General features: G+C 34.7%; 1 protein-coding gene across 1 annotated transcript in view; it reads right to left on the bottom strand.

The window, feature by feature from the left end:
* TMEM131 (transmembrane protein 131) overlaps positions 1 to 12,402 on the bottom strand; it is a 96,976-nt gene that overhangs the window by 21,229 nt on the left and 63,345 nt on the right. The window contains exons 18-28 of the mRNA XM_035558061.2: positions 12,154 to 12,258; positions 11,819 to 11,905; positions 6,521 to 6,673; positions 6,301 to 6,376; positions 6,086 to 6,203; positions 4,045 to 4,183; positions 3,793 to 3,902; positions 3,362 to 3,428; positions 2,247 to 2,398; positions 1,445 to 1,587; positions 344 to 530 (exon numbers count right to left, since the gene is read on the bottom strand). Coding sequence (XP_035413954.1) covers positions 344 to 530; positions 1,445 to 1,587; positions 2,247 to 2,398; positions 3,362 to 3,428; positions 3,793 to 3,902; positions 4,045 to 4,183; positions 6,086 to 6,203; positions 6,301 to 6,376; positions 6,521 to 6,673; positions 11,819 to 11,905; positions 12,154 to 12,258 — 1,337 coding nt within the window. The remainder of the gene's footprint in view (positions 1 to 343; positions 531 to 1,444; positions 1,588 to 2,246; positions 2,399 to 3,361; positions 3,429 to 3,792; positions 3,903 to 4,044; positions 4,184 to 6,085; positions 6,204 to 6,300; positions 6,377 to 6,520; positions 6,674 to 11,818; positions 11,906 to 12,153; positions 12,259 to 12,402) is intronic.

Here is a 12,402-nt window from a genome sequence, read left to right as displayed (position 1 = left end):
TGCAATGCACCAAAAACATACATAGATCTACAGCTCATGTGCGTTCATAACCCAAATGAAGGAAGTGTATAAAAAGCTGTATATAGCCCTTTTCCAATGCAGGATAATATCAAAAATAATTCTTTAGTCAGTCATGAAAACTTGAAGTTCTTTAAAAATCAAATAGTTGTTTGCAAGAAGAGAGAGGTTTTGTTTTATGTTTTATTAAAAAACAAAAAAATACTCAAAGCTTAAGTAAAAAAAATTTAGAATTTAACCAACACTCACTTCCTCTAAAACAGAAATAGGTACACAGAATTTCTCAGGTATGACTATTTAGATGTAAGAAGAAAAAGATACTTACAATATGACAATGTCTTTAGAGGCATTGGCACTTAGTGCAAACTCTTGACAGTTAACTACTTTAAATCCATATCCTTCACATGTATAGCCACTGATTTCCATTGTTTTCACATTAATCTGCAGCTGCCCTGTATTCTCCACTTTAAATGTTCTTCTCAATGTGAAATTTGGTTCCTTGTATTTCATTTCTGGAAACAAACAGATAAAAGTAATTAATAGTGTACTAAATGGATATCCTTGACTATGCTCATCTTCTACAACAGGGCCTATGGAATCCTTTACATAAATGACAGATTTCTGTTACCAGACTCTTGTGCATTCTAACTCTTAAGGGAAGAAAACAAAACCCCCAAATGTGATAGCGCTACCTCCTCACACAAAAAAAAGTATCTCAGCTGTAAAGTTCTGTGACATACTGCTTAGTGTAGTAGTATTCAGTGAAAAGTCTCAGCACTTGGAGTATTAGAACTTACTTTTTGTGCCTTAAAAGTAAAATCCATTGCTGAGTTACAACAGCAAAAAAAATCCCTAACTTACAACATGAAAGAGGTTATGACTAAGCTTTACTTGAATTTTTTTTTTTTACTCATCTCCCAAAAAAGCAGTAAAATTTCAGACAGTAATTAACGGGGTATCTTGTAAATACATCTGGAAACCTGCAAAGTAATACAGCAGATTTTAATACCAGATAAAAACTAAACTGCTTTTACTGGTTCCTTTAGAAATACAGGTACTCTTGGCCCTCTGCTCAGAAGCAAGCCTGGGGCATGGAGCAGAAAACCTCTGACCCCAGAGAAAAATTTGCTTGGGATTTAACTTTCATCAAGGAATCAAGGAACATCATATCCTTCCCTTTTCCCTGTTGGCCATGTGCATGCAGATTCTGAACTTTCTCAGTTTTCTTAATTTTCATGTTAAAATGAAAAGAACAAATATACCATTTTCTGTCTAAATTAAGAAGCAATTTTAATGTATTTAAAGGTTAAAAAAATCTGGTCCACTAGAACAGGGAAAAAAACATTTCCACACATACATATTTTAAGTTGCACACGTAAAATGTCATTTATTTTCTGTTCAGCACAGTAGTTCATGAAGTACTCACTTTCTGAACAGTCTTTTAATAGTGCTTCTGTGATTTTAAAGCGTAAAGAACTTCCAGGACCAGGAGGTTTGCCTGCAACCTTCAAGCTCTCAGTCGTTCCCTGTCCTTGTACCATTATGGCATCTATTACAGTCAAATTATTTCTGTGTGTAAAAAAGAAAGGGAGGATTGGAAACACTCATGAAAGGATTATGCAGTCTATTGCTTCTGCAAGCTTCTCTACAGAATACAAAGCTATACCCTAGTCCTGAAAGACAGAAATATAAGCAGTCCCACAGGTAATTCCCCACTGTAGAGGAATAAGTAGTGCGAATTGCCATATATACAGCTTTTGAAAGACTAAAGCCTAAGAAAGCACACCATAGCATACAATTAATAGAACGATGACATACTAGTTATAGTTTGTATTTCATCATCATATTAAAGTATCATATGATACAAAAGGTAAATAACTATGCAAAAAAAGCTCTTAAATGGAAAAACTGAAATTGCAACTTTACCTTGCAAATGGCACCTATAACTGGATACTCTACTTTCAAAGCAGTACAGTATGTATTTAAGGAATTGAGTCAAACTATAGCTATGGATTAGCTTGCTAATATATCTGTATTAGCAAGTACATACCGAATACAGCTTAACTACTGCAAAACATGTCAAAATTACATTTAAATTTTTCTCCAGACACATGATTCTACAATTACTCTTGTAAAAGTGATAGTTTCTTATTGACAGTAAGTATGATTATATAAGTAAATAAAGACATATCAGAAACTCAAACTCATTTCAGAAATATCTACCGTACCTGATAACAATTAACGATGAAACAGTTTTATTAAGAACTGGAGTGAATTTTACTTTGACGGACTTTCTCTCACCAGGTTTTAATAGTAGGCTTAAGACTGAATGACGAGCCAGGCCCTTTGTAAGGCCTACAGTGCTCTGTAATGGCTGGACCTTAAAAGAATGGGGAAAACAAAAGCAACACTTTTAAAAAAAAGGAATTTTTAATACATATTTAATAGAACTTTAATTTAGATAGAAAATTGTGTTGTAGACTAGTGTACTACCAAATGGAATGCACTGATTTTTGTTTTTTAAACGAAAAAACTTTTAGCACAAGAAAATCCACATTTATTAGTAAATCATCTGTTTGACAAGCAGTAGAACACAGCAAGACAGAATGGAGCTAAACTATACACATGTGGATTCATAAAACTCTAATACTGGGAGTTGAGAAGGTTTTAAATGTATAGTTTTAAATACTAAATTAACGTTAAGCCATTATGTAACGTTTTCTACCTTCAAAATGTTCCACTAGTAAAACATTTTTAAAATACTGCCTTTCCAGAGTAAAGAAAAAAAGGGGAAAAAACTTAGAATAGAAGACCTGTTGAAAAAAGTATATTTTGCCTAGTTTGCCTTTAGATGCATTGCAAGCATCAAATTGCTAATATAAAACTATTGCTAATATAAAACAAATGGAGAGGAAAGTGTCTATATATTGGATAAGAAAAGTGTTCAGGATGCGGCATACTCTATACAAAAAAATGCATATTTAAAGTTGTACACAAAATACTAAAAAAATACTTTAACGCGAAGAACAAAGCAATGGAAAACTCAGTACTTTGCTAATTTTAGAACTACCAAGCACAACACTGAATAATCCTGTATCAGTAAGAGAATTGATAAAGCAGTAGTTTTCCTGCAACTTGTGCAATTCTGTTGTAACACAAGCATATAAAGTTAAAATGTAACTGTTATATTTGAAGAAATATTTTTCCCATTTCTGTAAGAATATACAATAGAAGTACCATGTTTTTCCACACACCCCCCTCTAAAATTCAACGCATGTATGACTGAACTCTTCTTAAAACATTAAAAAAAAAATGTATCTAAAGAATGTAATGAAATACTTACACAATTTCTGAAGACCTGGAACTCTAGAGTCCTCAGATTGAAATTAGTTGGCTTACTCAAATTAAACCTGAAACACAAGTTGTTGTTTTTTTTTTTTTCTTTCCCAGATAATTGAAGATAGCAACATACTCGTACTAAGTACAGACTTTAGCACAAATCAATAGCTTATGGTAGGAGTCAAAATGCAGCTGACAGAATCACCTGACTTTCCTTATTTCCCCCCTCACCTCCTCAAGTTAAGGAAAAAAAAGTAAACATTGTTTTAACTCAGCAAAAAATATATTCTACGGGAATTCACCCTGATTCAGTTCCCAACTGGGCTAATGATACAAATTCTAGAAGTGGACAAAACTATGAACACTGTGCATTTTTTGTAAAATGCATTTTGCTGTACAGTGAAAATACCCTATGCACTCTAAGACAATACTTACCGTTCTAGCATTTTATCAACAAATGTGGATGGGTTAGAATACAGGGCTACAGGAAGGAACTGAACATACACAGGAACATCAGCTGGATTTTCTAGAAAAATTTCTTCTTCCTAATCAGAAACACAATTTTTTGTAAAGCTTACATTTGATTAAATGTAATTAGAAGGTATTAAAAATGCAGAAGCTATTAAAAAGCTATTAGAAGCTATTAAAAACATTTTAAAAAATGGTACTACCAACAAAATAACTTACTGATGAACTGTTTGTATTGGTGAGTGGGAAGCTTAATTGCCGTGGTGAACTGAGTATGGAAGGCCAGGCCATTTCTGCTGTAATTTTCAACCGGACATCTTTCTGAAGGTCTGTGTCAACTTCAAATATAGCATTCAGTCTGGAAAAATAGTTACAAAGCTTACTTTACAGGAGTAAAATGGCAAAAGCCTTGATAAAAACAACCCTGTAAAAAGCAGAGTGCTTAACAGTACCCTGAAAACAGTATTAGTTTGAGAAATAGCATATCACATTTGTACACAAACAAATAAAATTAAGTTCTGCCCGTATTTACTGCTATTAAAAACTGCAATAGAACCCCCCAAATATGCTCTAGGAGACCAAGTGAAAAATTCTAAAGATGTTCACTATTTAAATATTGTTGTCAACATCCATCCATTCTAAATTCTATTAGGACCTATTTATGGATAAAGATGAACAGAAAACACGATAGGACTTATGTACTGTATCACAAATCTTTCATTTTTCTTACATCAATATTCTCTAGACAGTGAGACATTTTATTGTTTGTGAGAAAATGCCTAGCTCTTGCTATTGCAGAAACACGTTTCGAGAATATGATTAAGATTCAGATCATTAAACAGAAATAAAAGTTTGAGAGAGATTATTTAACAGTGGTTGACTACGACAACTTGCAAAGGTATAAACAGTAGAAAGGAAAAACATCAGCCCTACTACAGTGTGTTTCTAACACAACATTCAGATATCCACTATCCAGAAGACATACTGTGCATCCATCAAACTGTACAAGCATAAAGTACAGTAAATCTGATGCATGTTAGCTGCAGTGGAAACAATGAAATATGTGCCTATATTCCCATCTAACAAATCTTAATGAAATCTGAATTAGCCACTTGGTGTGAGCTACTATTTTCACAAGTGAATGAAGTCCTTTGCTGTTAGCCAACCTGTATAACAGACTTGACCCCTGTTCCCCCACAAGCTTTCCACTATGAGCTGAAACAAGACTAGTAGTATTGAGCTCTCCTGTTAGCAAAACAGACCAAACGCTACACTTCAAACCGAGAGAAGTATTTTGGAGAGACTCTAAATACTCAAGTCAGAAACCCTCTGTATTCAGGAGCATTTTCTCCTTTGCTTGGATAGTGGGTTGATTTTAACACTCTAAAAAGCATTATACATTCACTAGAATTGCAACTTAGTCAGAATTAGTTTTTAAATAGTATATTCCTTTACTGTCTTCTTACTCTAGGTGATAAAACATTCCTGTGAGAATTCTGTTTATGTCAAATTTATTCATGAGTTATTAATATATCAGCATTATAACAAAGAAGTGATAAAGGAAGTATGTTTTTGTTACTCTATTTAGTTAGTCATTTTGTTTTTCTGCAAATATGTACACATCTTTTGAAATGATAGTCTAGATGTCATCACCACCAAAGACACTTGCTGTTACAGTAAACACCTCTTGAAGCTTAACTGCTTTACGTATTAGAATACAGATATTTAAAAAGTATATAGAAGCCTACAGAGTTTTCTAAAAATTAGATAGCAGTGATTAATGACTTTTTATTTAGCATCTCTCAAGGAGAAATACCAGACAATTTGACAATTCCCTGAAATGATCTCAGAATAGAAGCAATAGAAAACCTTATGAAATCCTAAAGGGATATTGAGGTTATTACTTTAAAACAGATTAAGCAGAGATACTACAGAAACAGTATAATCTCTTTTAGGAAAGTTTTGCAGAATAGAAACTGTCCTGCTGTTTCCATGTTTTAAAGAACTGCAGCATGCTCCAGTTAATAACAACTTCTAAGGCTGTGATTGACTTGAGGAAATCATCATTAGCAGTAGTATATTTAACTTTTTACATGTTTTCTTTAAGGTTTTGCACAGAAGGCCAAGTAACTCCTTGACCCTCTCTCACAGAGCACCACAATACACATATAAAAAATAAATCTGTATTTTATAATATCACATGTAACAGAATTATCTAGTGATTTAACATCTGAGGAAGTAACAGGCATAAAACACTTACCTATGGCTTGAGTTCTCTCTTATTTCTGTCCATGCTTTGAATAAGTTCTCGTGCAAATCCCAGTCAAAATCCCACACATCATCTTGCATTGATATGCTGTGCTGAACTTTAGATTCCGCTTTAAAAACATAACATTTTTAAACCCTTCATGTAAAATCAATGCAAGGAGGAAACAATTGTTTTTTATTTTCATTAAAAAGGTGACTGTTACTTACATTTTGATAGAAAAGGCAATCCTACATAACAGCGATCCCCACATTGTAAACCTGGATCAAAATAAATATTCGCAATCTGCAAAACAGGTAAAATCAGACCAATTAACAAACTGCACAGTAAATCTGATGACCAAAGAAAGAAGGAAGAAGATTTGACCACAGGACACTTACACTAAAAGACAGAATTTGTGAACTTGTAGAAATAAGGCAAAAAACAAACCTTTGATTTTTTTCCTGGCTCTAAGTCTTCTTTATTACTTCTTAGCCTCTTATAATAAAACCTTACATCTTCAGACAGGGAGCGAATGTGTTGTATTTTCACTTTCTGAGAGAAGGAGTTCATAACGTTCAGGCTCTGGTGAACTACCTTCCCCTAAAGAAAAGAAAGGATGAAAAAGGCCGCATGGCAAGCATCTTCCCTAGCATATATATTTATGTAGACTGGCAAAGACCACAGTAGAGCTGCAATAAACTCAGATTTTAACTGTGCTTTCTTAAAAGTGCCATTTGTAACTTTAAGGTAGGTTTCTGTGAATTGGACATCTTCCTTCACCTGCTTTCAAACACAGTTCATCTCTCTTCTTAAAAAAGTACAGCTTAAGGGTTTTGGAGAACTAGGACAACAGTTCTGCTTAATCAAATCATGCTTTGAGAGAGTGCCAGAGGAGGAAAATTTTGGTTTTCTCAGCCCCCAGAAGAGAGACAAGCTTCTTGTAATAGATCTAGGACATAGTTACTACTAGTTAGGAATTATCTTAACAGAGCAGACAAATGAAGCTGCAGATTATCAATGCTCCAGGTGAGAGGCCATTTTAAAACACAAGTATAACCCTCCCTTCCTTTCCCAATGATATTAAGACACTAGGCACTTAAACTACAACATTTAAAAGGAAAACAGTGTATGTATTTTCCCCATCACACCTTTATATCCTGAACCTTCTTCTTCCGAGGCAAACACTATTTTATCTTTTAGATAAAGAATGTAAGGTTTCATAGTATGTCATGACCAGAATCATTGCAATGCTCAAGCTCTATACTCCGTACCCTTTTTAAAGCTCACTCCAGTGTGATCTCACTTTTAAGTCACTGATTCTGTAACTGTATTTTTCCTCTTATCTCAAAACCAGCCCTGACAAGCATATGGCAAACAATACATGAAAAGTGAAAGGCTACTCAAGAGTGGTGACCGGTTTTCAATCCTACATAAAAAAAAACAAATAGAAGCAAATTTAAATGCCTAGGACTATCTTCTAATAAACAGGTTTTAATGTTCCCCTTAAATCAATATTCCAGTTGTGGTTTTGTTGGTTATTTGTTTTGTTGTTTGTTTGTTTTTTAAATAAATTTGTCAAGTGGGAAGATGAAAAGATGAACTTTGCAGGATCAAAATTTAACTGTTGTCTGAGGAAATAATCACATAGCAAAACAGTCTCAATGGTAACAACTGAAAAAGAAATGAGACAAGAATAATTCTCTAAACAGTATAGTCCTGTTATAATGAATGGGAAGTAGAAATGACAATGCCTGAACTCCATCTACAGAATCCTATGAGTAACCAACTTCCACCAATTGGGCAAGATAAAGGTTCATTAAGCAACGTAGAACAAATGGAAAGTAGTATACTGAGACCCTTACACAGCTTTAAAACATGAAACAACAGACAAGGAAAGACTTTACCACTCAGTAAATAAAAAAAGATTAAAAGATAACACATATTTAGCATACAGTTTCCCAAAGGTAATTTTGGTTCAGGGAAGAGAGTTGAGAGGTGGCTCTGTAAACTAACAATGCCCTTACAAAGCAGAAGTCAGCATAGCAAAGGTGTTTAAATCAAGTCACTGATCTTCAGAAGGCCTATATGCACCTATATTGCTGATGGAATTTTACAGAATATCAGCAATTTGACTTAGGTGCAGATACAATAAAATTATAAACAGAAACAGACAGCAGCACGGGGAGCTGGGCAACTGCAGGAGACTTACATCCTAGGTATGAATTGGTAAGTAAGTGTTACTAAAATTGTAGCACCTAGTTATTCCTGGATGTTATAACTGTCAGATTTCTCTACCAAAAGATGGAACTAGAAGAACTAATGCTATTTTAGGCTTATTTTCATAAGTAACAGAAGCATTAGAGAACAACTAGATGCAAGAGTATCATGAATTCAGTGATCACAAGTTTAGTTTGCCTTTTTTTTTTTTGGATTAATTTCAATCTGCTTTCAGTGTTCTCAAATATCAAAAGAACTAAGTGATCAACTAACAGAAGTAGTCAGGGAAGCCAACTGCTCTGAGAAGCTTGAGGCCTGAACACAGAAAAGAGTCTAGAATTTTGTCAAAGGTGACAATGCTCTCTGAATTTATACTCTCAAACAAAATGCAGAAGCTCAAAGGCTCCCTGAGTGAATCATCTTGTGATGATCTAAGATACATCTAGAAGTTACTTAGTCATTCTAGTTAGAAGAATGAAACAGAAGGTTAGAAAATTACTCCTTTATGACTCCAAATTTAACAGAATAGTTTATTGCAGCATTCAAGAGGGACAAAGATCTTGACAGGAATTAGGATATATAAACTAGGATACAGCATATAGAAATTGCTTAGTCTATGGTGAAAGGGAAATAAACCATTAAGTTATTTCTGTTTATCAAAGACTCATGGAGCAGTTGATGAATGAAGTTACAGATAGAAAAGTCAGTGCAATAAATATCCAGATAATGGTGAGGCTGTACTGTAAAATAGGACACAGATAACAGATAAAAAGTAACAAATAATCCCTGCAACTGTAAGCATGACTGTTTGACCTTGAGAGTAACAACAGACTTCAGAACAATTTGTGAAGCAGATCAAAAGAGATGGATTGGATAATGGGACAAACGTAGCGACAATTTACTGAAGTCCTGCTGCTTAGCTTGTCTTCCCCTGATGAGCCCTATTGCATTATTTTCAAAAAGTGATCATTTATCTACTGAACATGAGGTAAAGCACTCGATAAAATAGCACTGAAAAAGTACTATTTAAGAGTACACAAGTGGTAAGATCAGCAAGAGGTATTAAGGAGCTATTAGAAGAAGACGTAATGAACAGGCAGTGTTCTAAGAATGAAAAAATCAGGGTGAAATAACTCACGTTTATTAAAGTTTACTAAATACTGGTCTAGGAATATTTTTTATTAATTGCTTTGGTACCAAAAAGTAGGAAGAGAAAAGTTTATCTTACAAAGGTAAGAGGCATTTTCAGAATAGGAGGAAGAGCAGGACGGCATATAGATTGACCTACTGAACTTGAGTAGGGAAAGTAGATTGAATTCAATAATTGCAAATATAAGATTGTGAATTTAGAACCTCCCTGTTTGAAAAGACAAAGCAGGTAGAGGGGATGAAGGCCTGTATCTCGTCATGGATCCCACAACAGATTAAGACTGTACAGGACAGACAAAGAAACAAAACCATTTCCACCAATATGCGTTACCTGAGGTATCCTCACTAGGAGATAATTAAGACTTGTAAGAGTGTGGTAAAAAAACCTTACTCAGATGACAATGTACAATTGCAATCACTCATTAAGAAAAGAGACTGCTAAAGATGAAAGACTAGAATGATGAGCAGGGAAATGCACAGCCTGTAAAGTAAGATAGAAAGACAAAACACAAACCCTACCTCATGGCTTTTTAAATAAAAAAACAACTACCAACAGGAAGCCCCAGCAGAAGCACTGCTCTATACCAATGTCAAGTGCTAAAAAAGAGGGCAGGGAACTAATTAAACTAAAGTACAGGGATGACATGGGATCAGTGGTTACAAAATGACAAGAAATAATTGTGGGCTGAAAATGCAGGAATGTTTGCAGCCCTAAGTACAATCCAAGAGTAGCTTCTTAGTAGGAAGAAGGAAGGCAAGTGCCATTACTATCAAATAAAAGAAATACTAAGAACCTTAAAATATTGTAAAAATGCTCTGACCCCCAAAGAATTAAAAAAGGGTCAGAGGAAATGCATACCCTTATCCGAAACCAAGAAAAGATCGGAAAAAAATTGTCCTGACTAAATACGGTGCTGTGGCAGTGGGGTTACATACTGAAGGCAGCCCTGAAACACATGCCTCTAAGCTAAACTAAGCATGAAACAGAATGTGTTCACATAGACAAGTCATCTGAGTGGTATACAAGAGACACCTGTCAAATAGGCACCAAGCCAGACATTGCTTCAAGTATTTGTACAGTGTAGATGTGACCAGTCTGTTCAGGAAGGTGCTGTCTATAAGATGTTGATCTCAAAGTGACCTGCAAAAGACAACTCACCACTGACTGCTTACTGGAATGGGTTACAAAATACAAATTAAAGGTACAAACCTCTCAGATTCAGAATATATTCAGACTATATATACTATATAGTCACATGGTCTAAACTTTGGGCAGACCTGTGCAGTGCCAAGAGTTGGAGTAGATGATCCTTATGGGTCCCTTCCAACTCGGGATATTCTATGATTCTATAGGAGGGATGGTGTTTTGTTATTCTATCATAACACACTCCCAAGTCAAGTATTTATTTTTTTCCTAAACCTGCTCAGTAGTCACAGCAAAAACACTGGAGAACTGTCCCTTTTTTGCATTGCTGCTTTTTCAAAATATATTTAAAGTAGTTTTACTATTTCAGAAAATTGCCTGAATAGTATTTCCATCCTGCTGTCTCTAACTCCTTTTGCTACTTTTTTTTCCCGTTTTCAATCTCTCCCTATGATTTTCCATCATAGTATGTTCCTTACTCATTATAAAGTCACATGAAGCTCTGACTTCAATGAAATACCAATTGCAAAGTCAACATAACTCAATTCCCCATGCTTCTACGGTGATGCTGAATGCCCCATAAGAGAAAGGTTTTATCTGGTTAATAGCTTGGTGTGCAAGTCTGTAACCCTGAGCAAAGACACTGCCTTCAGCACTCACTCAATAACCACTATTGCAGGAGCAGGGATGAGAACAGCCTCTAGATATTTTTGCAGAGAGCTGTAGACGCTCAGAGCTTTCTTGCTTTCCTGTTCCTGTACTCCATGACATACCTTCAAAGATATCTACTTTCAGTGTGGAAACAATACAATAATGCTTCCACAGAGACCAAGGGTTTCTTGCACTAAAACTTCAGTTCATTAGCTAACTTTGCTCTCTGGCATTACACTTCAGAAATCTGGAAAGTGTCTTTATGCAATTTTATCTCTTAGTCTTCGTGCCAATACACACAGTAACCACAGTAACTTTAGAATGAAGTTGCAAAGAATCAGTTTTGGGATCGTAACAGTATTCTAAGATCTCATTCAAGTGCTCAGTAGAGGAGAAATAGGGATAATTCACGCTTGGGACATCAGGGGGAAAAAGTGACAAACAGAATCATATAAATAAAAACGAATCTCTCCAGTAATTTGACATGTAACAATTCAAGACAGAGATCTCTCTTGAAAAGATAGATAGACAAATAAAAATAAAAAATACAGTAAGAAAATATTTAATGCTGTGACCTATCTTACCGGAAAAGAAGGTGGAAGAAAAACATGTTTGGGGGAGCAAGTAAGTGAGCCTACAGCAATCACTGCCTTCACTGGTATAGTTAAAATCTGGAAAAAAAAAAGAACAAGGTAAGTTGAGGAAAAAATATGTTAATTTCAGCTTTCAAACATCTCTTCCACTTTTAAATTGCATAGAGTAGCAAAACCTGAAATTTTACAATTAATGTAGCCTAGGCTATAAACACCTTTAAAACATGGAATATTACAATCTGTCTATTAAAACAACCCTTCAAAATTCACACTTAAAAATTGAACACTCCATTTGGACAACACCCATGAGTATACAATAAATATACCTCATAATCTGTTGTGATCTGTACAGCTCCATCATGAATTCCTTCAAGTCCTTTTGCTGTTAATTTTACTCTAAACACAGCATAATAACCTGATGTTAGTATCACCTGTAAATGGCAGAAAAGAGAGTCATCCATTGTATTTCATTAAAAACAAAAAGAAATTTCACTAAGAAACACATCCAACAATCCCCGATTTCCTTGAACTGAATCAAAATCCAATTGAAACAGCTTACAGCGGTAAAAATAAAA

Source organism: Cygnus atratus, chromosome 1, assembly GCF_013377495.2.
Source record: "Cygnus atratus isolate AKBS03 ecotype Queensland, Australia chromosome 1, CAtr_DNAZoo_HiC_assembly, whole genome shotgun sequence".
NCBI classification, from domain to species: Eukaryota; Metazoa; Chordata; class Aves; order Anseriformes; family Anatidae; genus Cygnus; species Cygnus atratus.
The sequence above is the reverse complement of the archived record's forward strand: the minus strand, read 5'-3'. Positions and strand labels throughout refer to the sequence as shown.